Source organism: Euleptes europaea, chromosome 9 (genome assembly GCF_029931775.1).
Source record: "Euleptes europaea isolate rEulEur1 chromosome 9, rEulEur1.hap1, whole genome shotgun sequence".
Lineage (NCBI taxonomy): Eukaryota > Metazoa > Chordata > Lepidosauria > Squamata > Sphaerodactylidae > Euleptes > Euleptes europaea.
The window spans coordinates 8,935,795-8,958,136 of NC_079320.1; the positions used below are offsets into that span (position 1 = coordinate 8,935,795).

General features: G+C 46.0%; 1 protein-coding gene across 1 annotated transcript in view; it reads right to left on the reverse strand.

Annotated features, from left to right (window-relative positions):
• Positions 1-3,858: 3,858 nt before the first annotated feature.
• SLC4A4 (solute carrier family 4 member 4) overlaps positions 3,859-22,342 on the reverse strand; it is a 210,406-nt gene continuing 191,922 nt past the window's right edge. Inside the window, exons 21-25 of the mRNA XM_056855929.1 lie at positions 20,578-20,646; positions 17,112-17,285; positions 15,121-15,282; positions 7,281-7,360; positions 3,859-3,969 (exon numbers count right to left, since the gene is read on the reverse strand). Of these exons, the coding sequence (XP_056711907.1) occupies positions 3,864-3,969; positions 7,281-7,360; positions 15,121-15,282; positions 17,112-17,285; positions 20,578-20,646 (591 nt within the window). The 3' untranslated portion in view covers positions 3,859-3,863. The remainder of the gene's footprint in view (positions 3,970-7,280; positions 7,361-15,120; positions 15,283-17,111; positions 17,286-20,577; positions 20,647-22,342) is intronic.

Here is a 22,342-nt window from a genome sequence, read left to right on the forward strand (position 1 = left end):
GCTTTGACTCTTGAATGATCATACCTCGAAAATCTTGTGGGTCTCTAAGGTGCTACTGGACTCTAATCTAGCGGTTCTATTGCAGACCAACACGGCTACTCTCTGAAACTTTCTTCATGAATGAATCAGAATAGTTTTATGCCACCTGAAAACTTGCTATTCTCCCCTCCCCATTAAAGGCGGTCTAGTATCTTCAGAAGTCTGAAGTACTCTGGATTTTCTAATTTGGAGGGGAAGCAGATGAGTAGGCTTAGCAATTTTACGGTGCACCAACCTGTGGTCTAAGAAAGGCCACCATGCACAAGATGATATTCCAAGCAGCTGTTTTCCTAATTCAGTTCATACGACAAACTTGGTTCTGTTAGCAAGAAATGTCCCAACAATTTCCGAGCCTAAAAAAAGAGGGCATCTGTCTCTTTGGAGAGGGAGGTGGCAACGACTCTTATCACCATGGAGCCAAACTTTTCCAGCACATCTCTTTACAAAAGCCAGATGCGAAGCAAACACAGTTGTTTAGGGAGTCTCCACACTGGTCATCTTACAGTCGTTCCATCACTCCAAGGAATTTGGGGGGTTGTAGTTCTGGGATGGGCGAGGCTGGGATCCCTCGAAGAGAATTCTCGGCATGCTCGCCAGATTACAATTCCCAAGATTCTTTGGGTGGGGAAGGGACAAAGCCATGCCAGTTAAACTGATATAAAACCCAATAAATGCGCAGTATAGATACATCCTTAGTGCTGGTTGTTTGTTTTTTTTAAAAAATTGTGCGGCCAAGTGCTATTAATCCCGGGAACACATGAAATTTTACGCCCCAGGTTTTTGTCCCTCAGCTCCCCCTCCTCCCAAACATTAAGTGGTATAAATTATTATAACAGAAATATTCATCTTGTCCCGAAACTACATCACAACATGATCTGTACAACAAAGCATTGCACTGAATGTCCTTTTTCAACAAACAAACGGCACCACCATGAATTCAAGTAGCCATCACACGGTTCAACAATGGAAGACCTTACTGGGAGCGATTCGGGGAACTACAAGAGAAGGAGAATGTGTGTGATCTTGTGTGTGAGACACAATCTGTCTGGTTTCAAAATTCCCAGTCTCCATTTCTGCTTGTTCTGAGGTGCTCTCAGGCTAACCCGATCACATCAGATCTTGGAAGCTAAGCAGGGTTGGCTATGGTTAGTACTTGGATGGGAAACCACCAAGGAAGTCCAGGGTTGCCACGCAGAGGCAGGCAATGCCTTGAAAACCTTATGGGGTCACCATTCGTTGGCTGCGGCCTGATGGCGCTTTCCATGAACACTTCAACCTCCTAGATGTGTCCAAAGTTCAACGAGGGGTCTGCTCACATCGGCGCTCTGGAACGGCAGAGCAGCACTTCTGTGCCAGTCAACACTGCCGATACATTGTGAAACCCAATGTACGTCATAGTATTTCATGCACAGCAAATCTTGAGGAACCGGCAGTGAGGATGGTACCAAAGGGAAGTACTTCTGTGTTGCTGTAGACAGCTGTTCAAGAGCATAGGTGTGCACACACCCTTTCCTCACACACATCTGCACTGTTAAAATAGAGGGCGGTTGTTTGAGAGTGCAGGCGCCAACACATCTGCAGCCTGCCTCTCTGGAACAGCATGTTTTGGGTTCCTGCAACACCCAAGCCTCTCAGATACATTAGGGCAGCTTTAGAGACTCTGTCTGGGGCAGATCACTTAGTTGCTATTGGGAGGTGGGAGATGAAAAGCCCAGCACATGTACCTTAGTTGTTGCTAGCTCCGAACGAGGGACATCTTGAGTTGTGGTCCTTGTCTGTAATGCTCTCCTGAAAGCATGGCTAAAGAGCCTTCTGCTGGAGATACATTCCTGATTGTTTCTTTTAAAGACAACACTTCTGACTCTCTGTTCTAAACTTTGCACACTTACAAGCAGAGATTCAAACCTGATCTCCACCCGCAGGAGGACTGAGTGGTGAAGCTTTCCCAGGATTATACAGCCGCACACCACAAGCGGAAGGTGTCATCTTTTAAATTCTTCCCCACATGCAAAAAAAGTATTCCTGGGCATGGAAAACTAGGATGCTCAGGAGATGACTGGAATGTTTCTCCCTGACATATTAGTTTCCTAGGCTTTTTTGCAGGGGAAACATTTGAGCATGTGGTCTCTTCGGCCTGCAAAGGGACAGGATGCGTCCCGGAAACGGACGCATCAGAGTTGGTTTGGGATCTGCAAGGACAGCTACATGTATGCACACACTGAGACAGAGTGAAAAAGCGAGGTATATTTGGGGAATGAAGTAACACTAACGATACTGGATCAGAGATCGATATATATGGCTGTTCTCTGTAGTGTTTTATACATGGCTGTTTCACTCGCCGTCACCCCTCCGACGATTTCGGGTCTTTGTGTTGATTATGCAAGTCATTTCTTAGCGAGGTAGCCTCGCTCTCCCCCTGCCTTTCCCTGCGTTTTGCCCACGTTTTCAGAGACCTGTTTTATCACTAATTTGAAAACACGGACAAAACGTGGGGAAAGGCTGGGGAAGAGCGAGACGACCTCTCTACGAATCGACATGCATAATCAACACAAAGGCCCGAAGTTGTCAGAGGAGCGAGCGAGACAGACAGACCTGTGTCTGTTCATTTGACATGAATCCTTGGAGAGCAACTTGCATATGGTTGGCTGCTGCAACACTCTCCCTGCATATTTAGATGATTCTCCTGTAGGAAGAGGCAGCACAGTGGCAACGACCTGGGGCAGATTGTGCCAGCTGTGCCAAACAGACTCCACCCCCAATCATGTGACCATTACACTCGTGCCCCGATTCCTTCACCTTGGGATCAGATTGTTAAGAGGACATAAAAACAGAAGAGAGAAAATAAAGGAAAGAAGAGAGACATTTTCAAAGTAAGGAGTTAAGATAGCTGATTTCAGTTCTATGCCACACCCTTGAGATTGTGTCTTTTTTTGTTTTTGTTTTCTGGATTTTGTTTTTGTAAAAATCACATTATATAACAATACTATACAATTATTATTATTAAATCTTTCTTCTTATTTTTTTTTTACCTTTTTAAAGAGAAAAGTCCAACATCTAGAAATAAGAGGTAGAACTACACAAAACTATACATTTCCTGCTGCAGGAAAAAAATTCATTTTCTTTACAATAATTTTTAAAAAAAGGTTAAAAAAATTGACAAAAAAAATATTAAGTCGCAAGTTAGGCCCCCATAATTTAAAACAAAAAAAAAATCTAGGGGAAAAAAAGTAACACTCGTCAAAGTAGCCGACAGATTAAAAAGTCCATTAAAATATTACAGAATAAAAGTTGCATAGGAGAGGGGCCAATTCCACACACTCACTACCATGATGGCAAAAAAAAGTCCTTTCTGTGTGGGGATGTACCATTCCATCTCCTTTCCTCGAAATTACCCGAAGCAGAAATGACTGGTGTTAAGAGCATGTTAAGATTAGCAGCATTTCGCAGGAGTGGAGTACTAAGGGGTGCTAAATTAGCCCCGATGTCAGGTTTGTTCTGCTAGAGAAAAACACTGATTTGCAGCTTTTAAAAAAAAATCAACAGTCAGTTTTTCGCTCATCTTACGAAGCTGAGATAATATATCCTTAATACTTCTGCCCTCTCCTCGAGAGAGGTATAGGTATGGATGTGACTGAAAAGGCAAACGAAAATTGTCTTGGTCAGAATGAAAGAAAGAAACGGGAGAAAGCTTAGAGCGAAAGGGAGGGCGATAAGTCCTGGTTTTTCCTAGGCAGAGAGCAACTGAATATTTGGCTAGTAACGCGAGAAAATCGACAACAGTGAAAAAGTAAAAATGCCGGTTCAGCAGGAGGTTAGCAACCAAGTTACAAAGTTGTTTCTGTTCCCTTGCTCCGCCAGAAAAAGCCACCGTCTTCAGGATCGAGCTCTATTCTAATTTGAGGCACAACTTTCACTGGAGTTCGTGGAGGGCTGAAAAGAAAAGAGAGAGAAGAGGAAGAAAACAAACAAAAAATCATAAATGAGAATCGATATGGAGCTATCAGGTCTGGATTAACCATTATGTTAGGGAAGATCAGAGAATCACAGAGTTGGAAGGGACCACCAGGGTCATCTAGTCCAACAACCTGCACAATGCAGGAAATTTACAACTACCTCCCCACCACACCCCCAGTGACCCCTACTCCATGCCCACAAGATGGACATATTCATGGAGGAAAGGGGTATTCATGGCTATTAGTTAAAATGGATACTAGTCATGCTGCATGCCTATTCTCTCTAATATCAGAGGAGAATGCCAAATATATTAGGTGCTGTGGAACACAGGCAGGATGGAGCTGCTGCAGTCGTCTTGTTTGTGGCTTCCTAGAGGCACCTGGTTGGCCGCTGTGTGAGCAGACTGCTGGACTTGATGGGCCTTGGTCTGATCCAGTAGGGCCTTTCCTATGTTCTTATGTTCTTAAGATGCCCTCCGTCTCATGATCTGCCTAAGGTTATAGAATTAGCATTGCTGACAGATGGCCATCTAGCCTCTGCTTAAGAACCTCCAGGGAAGGAGAGCTCACCACCTCCCGAGGAAGCCTGTTCCACTGAGGAACCGCTCTAACTGTTAGAAAATTCATCCTAATGTGTAGACGGAAACTCTTTTGATTTAATTTCAACCCGTTGGTTCTGGTCCGACCTTCTGTGGCAACAGAAAACAACTCGACACCATCCTCTATACGACAGCCCTTCAAGTACTTGATGATGGTTATCACATCTCTAAGATGTAGAGCAGTGGCCACCTTGACTCGGGTAGCCGGATCTCGTCAGATCTCAGAAGCTAAGCAGGGTCGACCCTGGTTAATACTTGGATGAGAGACCACCAGGGAAGTCCAGAGTTGCTATGCAGAGGCAGGCAATGGCAAACCACCAATTTAAGATCTGACTGTTCGGAGAGATGCCATGATTGACAACTGAACCTCCCCCCACCCCAAACTGAAGCCTTGTTCACAAATTACAGGGAACATGATGGGTAGCCATGTTAGTCTGTCTGTAGCAGTAGAAAAAAGCAAGAGTCCAGTAGCACCTTAAAATTTCTGGCAGGATATCAGCTTTCATGAGCCACAGCTTACTTCACCACATCCTGGGGCAGTGGGTTCCACAATTTGACTATGTGTTGTATGACGAAATACTTCCTTTTATCCGTTTTGAATCTTTCATTCTCCAGTTTCAGCAGATGACCTCCCCCCCCCGTGTTTTTGTATTACAAAAGAAGGAGAAAGGCTTCTCCCTCTCATCTAATTCAACCCCTAATTGCTTCCTGACCCCAAAGTGGAAATCAGCATTGCCCTGGTAATGTAAGAAAGGGCCAGGAGAGCCAAGCACTGACGCAACCCTTCCTGCCCTCCCTCTGAACAAAGAGTGGCAATCCCCAAACAAAGAAGCTTCAAGGGGAAATTCCAACATGAGTTCATTCGCAAGTTTAGAACAATGGACTCCACCCCGCCCCCCGCCCCCCAGCTGAATAGGGACCCAGGATACTTATCTCGCTACAGATGCTAATGTTCTACCCCCAAGCATTTCCCCACTGCTCTAATCAAGCTGATTAAGATTTTTATTGTACCTTTGCATCCTTTACAAGCATTCTTTACAACACCCTTCCCACATTCTGACTGTGATAAAAAGATCTCCATTCCTGCTTGGGTCTGACAAAGAGAGATTTGACTCTTGAAAGCTCAAACTCTGAAAATCTTGAGGGTCTCTAAGATGCTCCTGGACTCATAGAATCACAGAGTTGAATCTATGAATCTATCTGTTCAAATGGTGTTGTTTGTGTGTTCTCCACCCACAAATCCACATCCTACTCTCTTCTTCACTGAATTAGTTTTGGCGCTGCTTTGATTAGGATTGAAGAGTTGGGGAAGCTACCTTTTAAGTCTGCTGGGAAGATTCCAGGGGACCATATACCCCCATTGATGGGGGTTGGGGTTGGGGGGACTTGAGAACGTAAGAACAGCTGGATCAGACTAGTCCACCCTCCTCTCTCACACAGTGGCCAACCACCAGTTCTCTTACAAAGGGATTTCAAAGGGAGATTAGAAAGAGAGACTGCTGAACTACAACTAATAATGAAGCTCAAGACAATGCATTGAATAGGGACCCAGGATGGATTGAATAGGGACTCGGGATTCCTGTCTCATTACCAATGCTGATTTCTCCACACCTACTACCCCTCTGCATATCACACCTGATTCAGGTGCTGTGGAACATGGGCAGCACAATGCTGCTGAGGTCTTGTTTGTGGGCTTCCTAGAGGCCCCTGGTTGGCCACTGTGTGAACAGACTGCTGGACTTGATGGGTCTTGGTCTGATCCAGCATGGCCTTTCTTATGTACGCTGTCAATTTTTCTGGATGTAATTCCTTTTTCAGAGGATGAATTCTATTGTAACGCTCTTAAAATCACTTAAACTTTCCTGACTCCACTGAACTAGGATTTGGTTCTACCAGTTTCAGAAAATATCACTTCTATGGGTGGGGGGGAGTCTAAAAATTTTAAAGAAGAATTTATTCTCAGAAGGGAAGGAACATATGCTTAATAGCAAGCTTCACTGAATTAGTCATTTTTTTCTGTAAAAGGAATTGCTCTTGATTCTGGAACAATTGTATTTCTTCCATTGGTAGCCAGAATGCAAAGTAACCAACCACGTAGAGGTGGTTCATCCTCTGCACTGAAACCACAATCCACCGGTCCACTCCCAAAGCCGCAGCTGCATTATAAATAACATCACATCAGGAAACAGTTTTCTTCCAGATTGGCCAGGGATCCTGGAGGGGTTTTTTTTTGGGGGGGGCATATTCTGAGCATGGACTAAGGGTCACTGGGGGTGTGGGGGGGAGGTAGTTGTGAATTTCCTGCATTGTGCAGGGGGTTGGACTAGATTACCCTGGTGGTCCCTTCCAATTCTGTAATTCCATGTGCAAAAACCAATATGCGTCTGCGCACCCATCAACATGGTGATGCTTTTGTGGCCCTGGCTGGATACATCTTTTGATGTGGGTGGCAATGTGCATCTCCATCCAAAGCCACTAACTGTTGTACGTAACTGTGGGATTATGGCCAGGGATTCTGGAGGTTTGGGGTTTTGTTTGCCATATTCTGAGCATGGACTAAAAGTCATTGGGGGTGTGTGGGGGGTGGTAGTTGTGAATTTCCTGCATTGTGCAGGGGGATGGACTAGATGACCTTTGAGGTCCCTTCCTATTCTATGATTCTATCACAACACACATCAAAGAGCCTTACCTTGGCATCGTGTGGGAGTGGAGGTAAGGAAAATTATCAGCATGATGTATGTCGTTCAAGGAATGTTGGTGATTTTTCTCCTTTTAAAAAACAAACAAATAGATAATTGTCACTGCCAGGTAACAGCTACAAATTCCCTGGCGTCACTCACATGCCACCATCGAGCCCGAACCAAAAGGAAGGAGAGGATAGCCAGCGGACCAGCAGTGAAGCAACACACCAGAGAAAGTCATCTGAGAGGGCCTCAGCCAATCTATCCTGCTTGCAAAATGCAGGAAAAACTCTGACACCAGAATGGGTTTCCTGCATACAGCAGGTAGGTGACCTGGTATCCTGCCCACAATTCTTTGCTATGTTTTTTTTCCAAGTACATGGAAACCATTCCTAAAACATTCCTATGGGGCCAAACTGGAATGGCTTCAAAGAAGTTAGCCTTAACTACTCACTTTTCCTCAGAAAGAGAAGGCAGGTGGAGATAATCCTCTCCCATCTGGGGCAGGAGGAGGTCAGATAGCAATACAAATTATCGAGAAGATGTCAGGTAGCAATACGAATTTTCAAGGGAGAAGATGCCAGGTAGCAATACAAATTTTCGAGAAGGAAGATGTCAGATAGCAATACAAATTTTCAAGGAGGAAGCCATCAGATAGCAATACGAATTTGCAATTTGGATTCCGCAGATCTGTTCCACTAATGGTGGTGCTTTCCTGTGGCTCAAGAAGAAGACAGGGTGCATCAGGGGAAGGTTCCTTGTGATGGAGGAAAGCACATACCATTAGTGGAACAGATATGTGAGATCCAATCCTTCATACTGAAGATGCAAGATCTTCTTAAGATTTCTGCTGGCACGTCTGAGACCTAAGGTTGCCCCACAACAAGGCCCCACAACCCTGTCCTTGTCTTCCAGCCCTGCAATGTAATTTGTGAGTGAATCCTTCACCATGTTTGAGTCTTACCCTACCCCTGCTTGCTATCTACCTGTCCAACCAATCTTGTCCTCACAGTAAGAATGTACCTAACGGTTTGCCCCACAAAATGGGCAGTGTAGTATGGGCCATATTGCAACTGCTGGAGGATTGGATGATGACTCCAGAAAAACAGCTGAGGCATGAAGTCATAAAACTGCACTAGGAAAACAGCCAGGTTCAGTGTGACAGGACAGATGTAAAACGGATTTGGGAAAATGCTGTGAACTTGGGAAGTACGGCGTGACATAACTTGTGGAAACTGCACAGCCAATTTAAGATGCCAGGGAAATTCTATTGACTTGTTGGCCAGTTTGAAGCTCAATATAGAAGAAGAAGAGTTGGTTTTTATATGCCAACTTTCTCTACCACTTAAGGAAGAATCAGACTGGCTTACAATCGCCTTCCCGTCTCCTCCCCACAACAGACACCCTGTGAGGTAGGTGGGGCTGAGAGAGTTCGGAGAGAACTGTGACTAGCCCAAGGTCACACAGCAGGCTTTGTGCATAGGAGTGGGGAAACAAATCGAGTTCTCCAGATTTGCCTCCGCTGCTCATGTGGAGGGAATGGGGAATCAAACCCAGTTCTCCAGATCAGAGTCCACCGCTCCAAACCACCACTCTTAACCACTACACCACCCTGGCTCATACCTGCAAGTGCAACCCTTTCAGTAGGTGTTCCCTACTGAATCTGCATGGCTGGTGCCAGAGACCATTTGACCCAGGCAAAGGCAGAGTCCCAGAGGCTCGACAGAACTGTCATACCAACATCTGGTTGCACTAGGGTTGCCCAGTCCCCCTTCTCCTCCAGCGGGAGATTTTGGGGGTAGGGATCACATGCATAGGGCCATGATAAATGCACTCCTGTCACTTCTGGTTTACTTCTAGAAACACTGCAGCGCAACTGGACAATTTACCACTCAAACCACAATTTGAGTGGTAAATCATCCCGTCATGCTACAACTTTCCAGAAATGAGGGGATCGTGATGCTCACGGCCATGAGCACGCACGCAATCCTTGCTGTCAGCCAGCAGATGGATTGGCGGACCATTGCCCACCATGCCAAGTCACCTGGCAACCCTAGGTTGTGCCCAGAAGTGTATTTTGCCACACAAATACAAAACATGGAACTTCTGGGATTACAGTTCATACTCATAACCTTGGTTTTAAACTACCTCTCCTATTGTAGGCTTGCCTTAGGACAAGCTATACCCATCCACGCACCCCCAAAATCTTTGCAAGTCCACCTAAAGATGGGAATCAGTTGTGGCAATTAAGTTAGATTTTGGAAAGAAATCAACCTCAAGATTGAGCGGGGGGGGGGGGGCACTAAAGCAAAGCTAAAACAATTCAGCCATTCAATGTTGACACTGGTTTTTAAAATATCCATCACATTTCTAGAGAGTTAATCTTTTCATTCTTCTCTTTCAAAGCAAAACATTCATCTCTGCGACTTGGCGTGATTTTTCCTCGTTGGGAAAATACACACCAAACTACAGGAGAGCCGTCGTATGCAAGCGCTCCGGGATCCCATTCTTATCAAGAAAGTTTAAAGAACAGAAAACGCGCGGGGGGAAGCAACAGGGAGAAATGAACAGTGGTGATGGAGGATTTTTCACAAATGAAAATGACAATCACGTCGTGGGTATTAGCACAAATTTAAGGTTGAAGGAGAAGGAAGCCAACGTAACCCAAAGCCACCTAGAAGAAGACAAGCGTGTTAATGCTGCGGTATGATTCACAAGATGATGTCCTTTTCAAAATTAAGGAACAGCACAAAGGAGAACTGTGACACTTAAGATTGGATTGGTGATGACTGATTGGATCCTAAGGAAACAAACAGCAATAGACAGTGGTGCGGCTTCTAGAGACAGCAAACCAGAAGATTAGCAGCAGGGTAAAACTAAAGGAAATCATTAAAAAGAGTTAGACGGATACATGCAGCCACATGTGGATGGGAGAGGGAATCAATATTGTACCAGAAATGAACTGGCTGATTTTGGAAAGTTAGGCACAAAGAAAGAGAGAAAGAGAGCTAGCCATTGGCCCGTTAGCAGCTGGATTAAAGCAATTAAAAGTGGAGGCACAAAGAAAAAGAGGAAGGGGAAAATAGCGGGGGGAAACCCTCACGAATGAAACGAGTGTCAAAATAATGTTTGAAAAGCTGACAAAAATTTCACATGCTGCGGAAAAAGGCTGGGTAAAAAATAAACATGGAAATGGGAAAAAAATAGACAAAAACATCTACCAAATGAGTAATATTTTTTTTCAAAAAAAAGATAGATAAATATATGTATGTATAGATATATGAATATATATCTATATATATCATGTTATATCTGCTTTTTGGTGGTGCAAATTCAGACTGAAGCAGGCATGCAAGAGGTTAGTTCTACTCACTGTCAGAAGGTTTGCTATCACTTAGGAAAGGCTCTTGTTCCATGATGTCCATTGGGATTTTAATACTTGGGACATTTTCTGAGTAGGGGCAGTCAGACTGTGAAAGAAATGTGCACAAAAACGCTTAGAATGCTTCTGCCTTGCTCGCGCTTTCTCTCTTTCTCACTCTCCCCACAGTCTATCCACAGAACATACCAGCCCAACTCTGGCATTTGAGGGATTCAGCACCAGCTTGCCATGGTTTTAGCTGAAGCGGCAGCTCCAGCTGAAGAGGCAACTGCTGGCAGTTAAAGAAATAACCGCACAATGCACTTCAATGCTCTTTACGGTCAGCAAATGTACTCTTTGAAGGAAGTCTCAAAATCTTCAGGGTGTGGGGATGCACACTGATGTTTTATTATTTACCACATTTCTCACTCCAAGGAGCTCAAGGGGGTTACTGTAGGGAAGAATTCATCCCCGAACTAGCTTATTTTTTTTCCCTTCCCACCCCATTTTCCTTTCACAGCAGCCTATTAGGTTTCTCCCCGTTATTTTTCATTATATATTACCTTGAGCGCATTGGCTGAAATGTAATAAATAAACCAAAAAAAGCTTCTAAGGGCTCTAGAGGAGCTATCTACGGTTGCTAGAAGGGGATAATATCCTGCTAATTAAGCTGAAGTAACAGGCTTCTAGAAGGGCCTTCAGCAGTGCTCCAGAAGGATTCTAGAGCAGATGATAAAAGGCAATCTCTTCGTTCGGTTGTCCATTACGCATCTCTGCAGCACAAAGGGTGGTGGCAGCACAGCAGCCTCAAGGTCTTCAATCCGCTTGTGAAGCATCTCCGCAGTTTTATTGGGGGGGACACAATGCCTTCATTGGCAACTGGGGTGACCATGGGGCCAATTTAGTGATAGCGAAGGCCTCTTCCTCAACTCCCTCCATACTTCTCGTCCTGTGCCCCTGTTTCCTCTGGTGATAAGCCGTGCCCCTCAAGGCTATTAACGGGGGAGATGGCCAAAGCCAACCAGTCACACTGGGAACTGAGGCAGAAAATCCACAACCACACTGCCCTCTTCCAAGATAACAAAAACCTACAATCTCCCTTCTCCTTTCCTTCCTGCTTCCAATCCCCTAAGCCTCTGGTGCTTTGTTTATTAGTAAGACTGACCGTGGGGAGAAGCCGTGGCTCACTGGTAGTTCACCTGCTTTGCATTCAAAAGGTGGTGGGTTCAATGCCTGCCACCACCAATGCAAGGATCTTGGAGAACAGGCATTTGCCAAGACCTTTTTCTTCAGTGGCCCCGAAGAGCCACTGATCGTCAACAGTAGAAAAGCTACATGGACCAGTGGTCTGAGGCAGAGCTAGAACAGCCCCCTCCCCAACCTTTTTGAGCTGGCGGGTACCCTTTAGAATTGTGACACAGCTTGGTGGGTGCAGCAACAAAATGGCTGCCACAAAATGGCTGCCGCAGGAGGCAGAGCCAGCCGCAAAATGATTGCCACATCTCAACGTCAGTCACACAGTGTAGATCTTTGTGCTATGGTGGCAGCTGCTGCCAAAGCAACAATTATTTCCCAACCCGCAGCTGGCAACCCTACATGGTGCCCACAAGCACCATGTTGGGGAACCCTGTGCTAGACGAACTTTCACTTTAAACTAAGATCTTTCCGGCTGGCCCTGGTTCCTACCAGATTCTAGACTTATTGACCTGGAAATGCAAAGGCAGAAGGTAATAGCTCAGCAACCGCACAAGCATCTCCTCAAACTTCAAGGTGATCTGAAAGCAATGGGTAACGTTTTCATAGCCGCCCAGCAACATGGTTTCTCTTCCCCTCCTTTAATGCTTCTGGAAACAAGCCACATGGATGACACTGGGAAAAAAAATAAAATGTCTCCTCGTGCCTTAATATGCAGAGGCAGTGATGGTGGGAAACCCCCATCTTGCTCCCCTGTCTCTGGAAAACGGCCTTTTTCAAGCCGGATTCTGCCCATAGGCTGCCGGTTGCCAACCCCCTAGATTTAGAGCCTCGTTTGAGCTGAATGTGTAAAACTCAGACAGGGTACCTTTCTGCTTTCATGCCCCATATACATGATGGCGCCATACTGAACCCTGGGGGGGGGGGATTATCTGAAGGCACCATGTGATCCATTTTCCTCCAGAATATGAAAGGACAAAAAAAACAATTTAGCAAACTGTAAGGCACAAAGTCAGGTTAGCACGCACGCAACATTACAAAGCTCAAGGCTAGAGTTCCTCAGGAATCACCATGACAGACATGCCCTCTTCTGTTTTTCAGATCAGGATTGTCAACAACCAATGTACTGTAGAATGTCACTGCATGTAAACCTTTCTGTGAGATTTTGGAAGTGGGGGGAATAGGAAGGGAATAAAAAAATACTCAGAAAGATTTTTTTTTTCTGGTGGCGAATACCCCTGCCAAGGTGCTCTTATGTCCTGAAAAGCAGAGTAAGAAGAAAACAAGAAGAAAGTCAAAAGCTGGTCAAAGTAAACAAAGGAGAGTGACTTCATAGGCAAGGAGGAGGACAGAGTGTCGTGTTTCGGCAGACATTGATAAGGGAGCCGAGATAAGGTTCTTAGAAACTGAGCCTCCCTCCCTCCTCCAAACCAAGTTCAGGACTGTAACTTAAGAATGGGGAGGCAGAAAAGCCGGGAGTTGCACGGCCGACGGAACTGCTCCCATAACATCGCCGCAGAGGAGACACTGATATGGAAAACCCTAATGTGGGAAACTCCTTTGAAATGTGGTGCTGGAAGACAATGTTATGGATATTTCCAAGGCTATCATACTTTGGTCACGTCATGAGAAGACAAGAATCACTGGAAAAGACAATCATGCTAGGAGAAGCTGAAGGCAGCAGGAAAAGAGGAAGACCCACAGGAGATGGATTGACTCACTAAAGAAATCCACGGTCCTCAGTTTGCAAGATCTGAGCAAGGCTGTTAACAACAGGACGTTTTGGAGGACACTGATTCATAGGGTCGCCATGAGTTGGAAGCAACTTGACGGCCCTTAACACACATGCAATGCATCAAGCAAGTGATTGTGGGACCTGGCAGCAGGAATTCTGGGATTGAGACAGCACGAGGAGGAAGTGTCACGCCCTGGGGATTTGTGAACCCCTAGTCACATGATTTATGTTTCCCACTGCAGCCTGTAACCAGGAACATTGGTGACTATCTTGTGCGATGGTCCCTTTTGAATTGGGGATCACAGGAGAGAGCTTGGGAGCAGCGTCCCACAGCTGGGGCAATTATTCCCCTTAAGATCGAGAAACAACAGATGGCTTTGGGCGCGATGATCCCGGCGCAGTCAGACAAATGTGAGACAAGTCTTCACGTCTGGCTGGAGGCCCAACATAGACATATCCAGAGGGGGTAAGTTCCACAGGCAACCAGAACAGGCAGTGGGCACAGCTACAGCCTGCACACCTTCCCCCTTTAGAAGTTTTCTTTTGGGTGTGATGACCCTGCCCCACCAGCCAAGCTTTCGAGCGGCTGCAACGGGAGTGCCTCGCCTGAAGAAGTTTGCTTTTCTGTGGCAAGGGGGCAGATGAAGATGCTTAGGGAACAGGAAAGGCAGGCACTGTGAAAAGCAACCCCCCAGAGCTGCATCCAGCAAGGCCATGTATCCTTTGGGCTAAAAAATTGTAAAAAGGAAAATTCCATGCGCTCCAAATTCTGTGCCGAGAACTTCGGGATCCCGCAGCTCCTACAAATGATACAAACTGACCACATCTGCAGAGTCTCCCCAACTGCGTAATGGACTGGGGAGGGGCATGGGAATATACAGGGCACGGAGCTCCAGAGCCAATCCCCAGAAATCTCACTTTGGAAATGTTAGCAGGCGTCGGGCCCCCTACTATCCGCCCACCCCAGCAGAATCATGAAACACACATGTCCCTGAGCAGAAGGGATGCCACGCTTGGTCAAGGCCAAAAGTCCCACCAGCCCAGCACCTTGTCTCTGGTGTCACAGATGTATGTACACAAGAACATATGTACAGCCAAGGGTGGATCAAACCAGTGGTCCATCTAGTCCAGCATCCAGTCTCATACAATAGCCAAGCATTGGCCTGGAGGGGCCAACAAACATGGCCTAAGAGGCCAAGGCCTTTTCCTGATACTGCCGCTTCCTACCTGGTAATCAGAGCTCTCCTGCCTCTGTATATGGAGGCTCCCTTCAATCACCATGGCTGGTAGCCATTGATGGACCTCTCATCCAAGAATCTGGCAAAACCCTTTTTAAACCCATCCATTCTCATGGCCATCACTATGTCCACTGGCGGTGGATTTCAGTTTAATTACATATTGAGTCAAGGAAGTATTTCCTTTTCTCTGTCCTGAATTGATTGCCTATCAACCTCATTGGGTGCCCCGAGGAGAAAGGTGGAGCTTGAAACCCTTCGGCTGGGGTATCCCCAACCCAACCCAAGCTACACCAGGCCAAAGAGGGTGAAAATAGCCTTACATCATCATTGTCGCTGTCCAGGCTGCTCTTCTTCTTCTTCTTCTTCTTCTCATCTTCTTTCTTTTTCTTATCCTTCTCTGGAATGACGTCGTCAAGGAAACTGAGGTCATGCTGGGAGAAGAAGTAGTCCATGGCCTTTCGGACCGCCACCAGCGCCAGGATCTAACAGGGCAGAATTCAGAACTCCCTTAAACTGGCATGCAGCTGTTCTCCCTCCAGTCGTTCAAGCTTACCTGCTTTGCTTCCCTGATTCGGCGCATCTGGCCCTTTCCTTTGCCTTCTCCAGTGGCAAAGAGAGAGTTAATAATACATCCAAAATCTGAGCAGCTGTTAGGAACAAAATCAGGGTTGGGTTGGAAAGCTCCCCCACTCAGATTCCAGCTTTGTGTTTCTCGAGTCTCCATAGGTAAATGGGTATGGGTCTCCAGGAGGATAACTTTAACCTGCCATAGCTAACCTGTATCAGTGCAAAAGTGATCTACCTTGTTGAAAATCTCCAGGGGAATAAAACAGGACAAAAGGAATGGCAGACACAAGGATTTCTATATGCATTATATTGTTGTTACACTATTTTTTGCACTGTTTACTGCTGTGCCTCCTGGAACATGTTCAAAACTCATCAAACCATCTGGTTTCCCCCCCCTTTTTTTTCCTTTTACTTTTTGTTAATTTATAGTCATATTTTGGTGCCAGCTCAGGGATTTCCTCCCCAAGTATGGAGAAACTTCATCTATGTCGGAGGTAGTTTCGGTGCTGTGATGATAGGCACAGGCCAGCTACTTTATTATTAGATATTGTGAGAACCTGAGAAGGGAGCCGTTGCAACTGGAGAAGAGGGGGTTGCGGGAGTTGTATCTTTGTGCAACTGCGAAATGGGATCGCGACCTTTGTAAGGCCGTTAAAGTCTTATACCTCAAATGTAAATATGTTTTATTACATCCATTATGAGATATTCCCTGCAACCAAGTTGAATCTTAGGGGTTCCCTAGTGGAATGCACTGCTCCAGGAACCCTGACCCTAAATACATCGAAGTCCCTTTGACTGGGATGAGGGGACTTGCATGGACAAAATACATGTGGGGTGGGGGCTACAGGAAGGAGGAGAACTAGGGGAGATGGAGTGAAAAAGCTGGCTGGACCCAACTTATTATATTTAAGACCGGAGTCTTAAGTGTATTGTGAGCATTTCATACACTGAGCGGAGACAAAGGCCTTTTATGCAGGGACATTTCCCCGTGGTCACCCCTGCTGATTGCTTTGGGGCTTCCTTTTGATTTTGCTTGCTCAATGCAGGATCAGCCTAGAGCATCCCTGATGAGTGTTTGTCCAGCCGCTGCTTGAAAACTGCTAGAGAGGGGGAGCTCACCACCTCCTTAGGCAGCCAATTCCATTGCTGAACTATGCCCACTGTAAAAAAAAAAATAATCCTAATATCCAGCAGGTACCTTTCCACCCATAATTTAAACCCATTATTGCAAGTCCTATCCCCTGCTGCCAAAAGAAACAGCTCCCTGCCGTCTCTAAGTGACAGCCCTTCAAATACTTAAAGAGACCAATTATGTCCTCCCTCAACCTCCTCTTCTCCAGACTGAACATTCCCAAGTCCCTCAGCCTTTTCTCGTAGGGCTTGGTCTTCAGGTTCTTGCAAGATTATTCACTTATATATTACAAATGACCACCATGCAGGCTAAGGACAGACACTTTGGGGGACTGCCGAATATGGTGTATAAAGCAGGTATCTAATACAGAAGAAGAAATACCTTATTTTTTCCCTTATCCGGTATCTCACACTGCCCGATTCAATTTACATTCTGAGAAATAAGAATGTACAAGTTCCTATGCGCTCAGGAAGTTTGGTCGCCAAGAATGGGGTGAGGAATTATGGGGAATGTGATGCTAGGCTGTTCTGGCTGCTTTCTCCCCAGGTTGCTGATGGCACCTCGGGTGTCCCTACGAGGAAGAGAAAACACAAAGGAAGAGAGCCAACCTACCATGACTGGGAATACGATCGCAGCCACCGTAGATTTGAGGATCCAAAGGAGAGCCAGGCAAACTGCCTGGAGGAAAGTGAAGAGGTGCACCCGGCGGAGCGGGACATGGCGCAGATAGATGAAGTCCGGCTGGTGCTTGAGAGGCATCAGGAGCAGCTTCAGACGATCCATGAACTGGGGAGGGGGACGGGATGAATTGAATGGTATTGAATGGCATTGCATTGAACTGTATGGTGCCCCAATCTGTGCAAAGCAAACAATCCTTTCTATTGTGCAGATATCCAGAGCATTGGTCCCTACTTCTGCAGCTTCACTGTGAAATACTGGGTCTCCAGTGTACGCGTGGAGCTCCCTTCATTTCATTGTTGGAGACAGCTCTACATACACACACACACACACAAAAAAAAAAAAACCTCCTACAATGCATGCTTTCTAAGGGACTGGCTGGGTCTCCTCTTTGCTGAGTTTTCAGCAGCAAATTAAACCATTTTTATCAGGCTTTCAGTGTTTGGTTTTCATTATGCTCTTGCAGTTTTCTGAACTTTTATGTGTTTGTGTTGTTTTATAGACTTTGTTTTAATTGAGGTGCTGTGAGATTATTCTGTTCCCAGGGCCACAAGTTGTGGAAAGGTGACGGATTCTTTGTTATATAGAGAAGAGAAAGGAGAAGAGGATTGTCTCAGAGCGAGAGCCACTGCACTGACGTTCTGAACAGGTTTGAAGTTGACATCCGTGGCTGTATACCTGGGCCCCACCTCACCATGACTTTTCCTTTTTTAATTCTTTTTTTTTAAATGGGGTGAATGAAGTGCAAACAATGCATTTAAATGGTGGCGAAACCTGATGTTTCTTTGCATGATTTCAGTCCAGTAATGTCTTAAAGATCAACAAGAACTTCAGGGTGACTGCATTCTAGAGTTGACGCTCCCTTCTTCAGATACAAGACACAAAGGCAATTTATGCATGGTTGTTTCCTCGCAGTCACCCCGCCAACTACTTTGGGGCTTTGCTTTGATTATGCTTGCATTTTCCAACCGTCAGAGGTCGTCTTGTTCTCCCCGCATGTTTTCTGTGCATTTTCCTCGTGTTTTCTGGAATGAATTCAGAAAATGCGGGCAAAATGCGCAGAAATACACAGGGAGAGCGAGGCAACCTCTGACAGTCGGAAAATGCAAGCATAATCAAAGCAAAGCCCTGAAGTAGTCGGCGAGGTGACCATGAGGAAACAGCCATGCATAAATGGCCAAAGTTAAATGGCCAATAGTTAAATTGTGGAACTCCCTGCATCAGGATGTGGTGATGGCTGCCCACTTGGAAGGCTTTAAGAGGGGAGTGGACATCTTCATGGAGGAGAGGGCTAGCCATGGCTACTAATCAAAATGGATACTAGTCATGATGCATACCTATTATCTCCAGGATCAGAGGAGATTGCCTATTCTATGAGGTGCTGTGGAACACAGGCAGGATAATGCAGCTCCAGTTATCTTGTTTGTGGGCTTCCTAGAGGCCCCTGGTTGGCCCCTGTGTGAACAGACTGCTGCGCTTGATGGACCTTGGTCTGATCCAGCATGGCCTTTCTTATGTTCTTATGTTCTCTCCAGGATCAGAGGAGCATGCCTGTTATGTTAGGTGCAGTGGAACACAGGCAGGACAATGCTGCTGCCGTCGTCTTTTTTGTGGACTTCCTAGAGGCACCTGGTTGGCCACTGTGTGAACAGACTCCTGGACTTGATGGATCTCGGTCTGATCTAGCTTGGCTTTTCTTATGTTCTTATGACTCTCACAATCTTGTACCCTAGAATCATAGAATCATAGAGTTGGAAGGGACCACCAGGGCCATCTAGTCCAACCCCCTGCCCAATACAGGAAATTAACAACTACCTCCCCCCACTACATCCCCAGTGACCCCAACCCTCCCCCCACCATGCAGGATCCCACAATCAAAGCACTCCCGATAGATGGCCATCTAGCCTCTGCTTAAAGACCCTCCGAGGCAGTGCATTCCACCACCCTCCGAGGCAGTGCATTCCACCATCGAACAGCTCTCACCATCAGGAAGTTCTTCCTAATGTTTATGTGGAATCGCTTTTCTATTAGTTTAAATCCATTACTCCGTGTCCTAATCTCTGAAGCAACAGAGAACAAGCTAGTTCCCTCATCAACATGACATCCCTTCAAATATTTAAACATGGCTATCATGTCTCCCCTCAACCTTCTCCAAACGAAACAAACCCAACTCCCTAAGTCTCTCCTCATAGGGCATGGATTCCAGACCTTTGACCATTCTGGTCGCCCTCCTCTGGACACGCTCCAGCTTGTCAACATACTTCTTAAATTGTGGAGCCCAAAACTAGACACAGTATTCCAAGTGAGGTCTGACAGAATGCAGAATACAGTGGTAGTATTACTTCCCTTGATCTAGACACAATACTCCGATTGATGCAGCCCAGAATTGCATTGGCCTTCTTAGCCGCCATATTACACTGTTGACTCATGTTCAGTTTGTGGTCCACTAAGACTCCTATATCTCTTTCACATGTACTGTTGTCAAGTCAACTCTCTCCCATCCTGTACCTGTGCCTTATGTTGTTTCTGCCTAGGTGAAGTACTTTACACTTCTCCATATTGAAATCCATTTTATTGCTTATGGCCCAGTTCTCAGTCTATCGAGGTCTTTCTGAACTCTGACCCTACCCTCCAGGGTATTAACTACCCCTCCTAACTTGGTGTCATCTGCAAATTTGATTAGCATGCTCTCTATTCCATTATCCAAGTCATTTATAAAAATATTAAATAGTACCGGTCCCAGGACAGACCCCTGTGGTACCCCACTGGTCACTCCTCTCTAGGATGAACTTGTGTCATTAATGAGCACCTTTTGGGTTCGGTTGGTCAACCAATTACCAATCCACCTAACAGTAGCAGCGTCCAGCCCCCATTTTACTAGTTTGTTTCAAGAAGATCATGGGGGACTTTATCAAAGGCTTTACTGAAATCAAGGTACACTACATCTACAGCATTCCCTTCATCTACCATACTTGTCACTCTTTCAAAAAAAAATATGAGATTAGTTTGGCACGACCTGTTTTTGAGAAACCCTGGTAATCTTGTTGGTCTTTTAAGGTGCCATTGGACTCAAATTTTGCTTTTCTACCTACCTGAAACATTTCTTTGCATGAAATTGTGGGAAAGGAGGAATGGACGGAGGGGGAATCATTTTAGAAAAATTATTCCAGATAAATAGCTGTGTTAGTGCCTAGCAAGAAAATGACTCAAAATTTGCTTCTGTCCTCTTAACAGCTAAGTATTTAATAGCACCCACATGCTCCTGTCGGGCCACGAATGACCTGCTTCACATGCATGAGAAAGAGGGTATTGGTTAATGTTTACCCCCTTCTTGGCAACAGCCTTTGAAATTCCCATTGCACCTATCAGAAGGGCCTTGGTTGCCATGGAGAAAACTTACCTGCACTCCATTAAGGGAAGCGACGCCCATGTAAAGAAACACTCCATAGAGCACAGGCATGGGAATAAACTAGAAGAGAGGAAGGAAAATAGAAGAAACTGAAGCAAGCAATGGCGGCAGACAGAGATCGCCCACAGCTAAACATTTCAGAGCTGGCTGACTCATATATGCACATTTGTTACACCCTCCAGAGCTGAATGTTGTACGTAGGGTTGCCAACCTCCAGGTACTAACTGGAGTTCTCCCGCTATTACAACTGATCTCCAGCTGATAGAGATCAGTTCACTTGCAGAAAATGGCAGCTTTGGCCATTGGACTCTATGGCATTGAAGTCCCTCTCCTCCCCAAACCCCGCCCTCCTCAGGCTCTGCCCCAAAAACCTCCTGCCAGTGGTAAAGAGGGACCTGGCAACCTTATTACCTACAGGTGACAGCCAGAGCTCTCAGGGGCCGGATCCAGCCTACGGGCCTTATGTTTGACACCCCTGCTTCAGACCATTCCAAAACAGAAAACTCTCTACTAAAGAAGCCAGAATAAGCCAGACACAGGCTGAGAGACGATCAGTCAGTGGCGGTAGCTCCCAACAGCTCCACCAACACCACTCTAAGTGACTTCTTAAACAGTCCCTTAGAGAACCATGAAGAAGAAAAATAGGTCAAACATTCCCTAATAAGATCTCAGACAACAGATGCTTACAATCAAGCAGCTCCTGACTTTGGAAGAATTAAGAAACAAAGCGGCTCTATTCAAAGGGTATTTACTTTTCCCCCCTTCTCCTAAAAGAACTGGGAATACACTAAAGCGAGAATTCCCAACCAGGCAAACCCATGGGCAGAATCTGCTATTGCCTCTTTTATCGTTCTGTCTGTAACCAAGGAACATCTCAGAAATGCTGTTTGCTGTCTCCTCTTGGAGTCGAAACAGTGGCCGTGTGCCATGCAGGCAAAGGCGCCCATCTCTCTGCTGAGGACTATGGGATGTTTGGGTAGCCTTGGAGAGGAGGCATGAACACACACGAAGCTGCCTTCTACTGAATCAGACCCTTGGTCCATCAAAGTCAGTATTGTCTACTAAGACCGGCAGCGACTCTCCAGGGTCTCAGGCAGAGAGGTCTTTCACATCACCTACTTGCCTGGTCCCTTTAACTGGAGATGCCGGGGATTGAACCCGGGACCTTCTGCATGCCAAGCAGATGCTCTACCACTGAGCCACAGCACCTCTTCTGGCTTTACCAAGCACAGTTCTGGTATCAACCGGATCCTCTTGGTCAGGACAAGGATTAATTCATGCAAGACACTATACTGAGCTGGAGGGCTGTAGGTGGGGATATGGGGTGGGTGGGATGCTGACTGTGGTGTCACATCACTTGTGGTACAAATAAGAAATGACATAGGCAACTCTAGGAATCCCCAGAAGCATTATGATAAACCCATAGAGTTTCCTGCGATTCCTAGAGCTAACCTGTGTCAATAAGTGTTTTGACGGAGGTGAATGCGACATTGCAACTGGCGCTGAGGTCTTTTTTTGGGGGGGGGTCTTTTCATTTTTCTCCTGTTGCCACTTTGTGTGGTGATGGGCAACGGGAGCGGGGCAGGGGATCTCCCGCTCAGACTGGGGGCTTGGTAGCCCTGCTCCAGAGGTTGACTCCTTAGGGGCCCTGCCTCAATAAGAACTTCCATTCTTTTTCAACCTCGGAGCTTGGGGATTGGGTTGCCAGGTCCCTCTTTGCCACTGGTGGGAGGTTTTTTTGGGTGGAGCCGGAGGA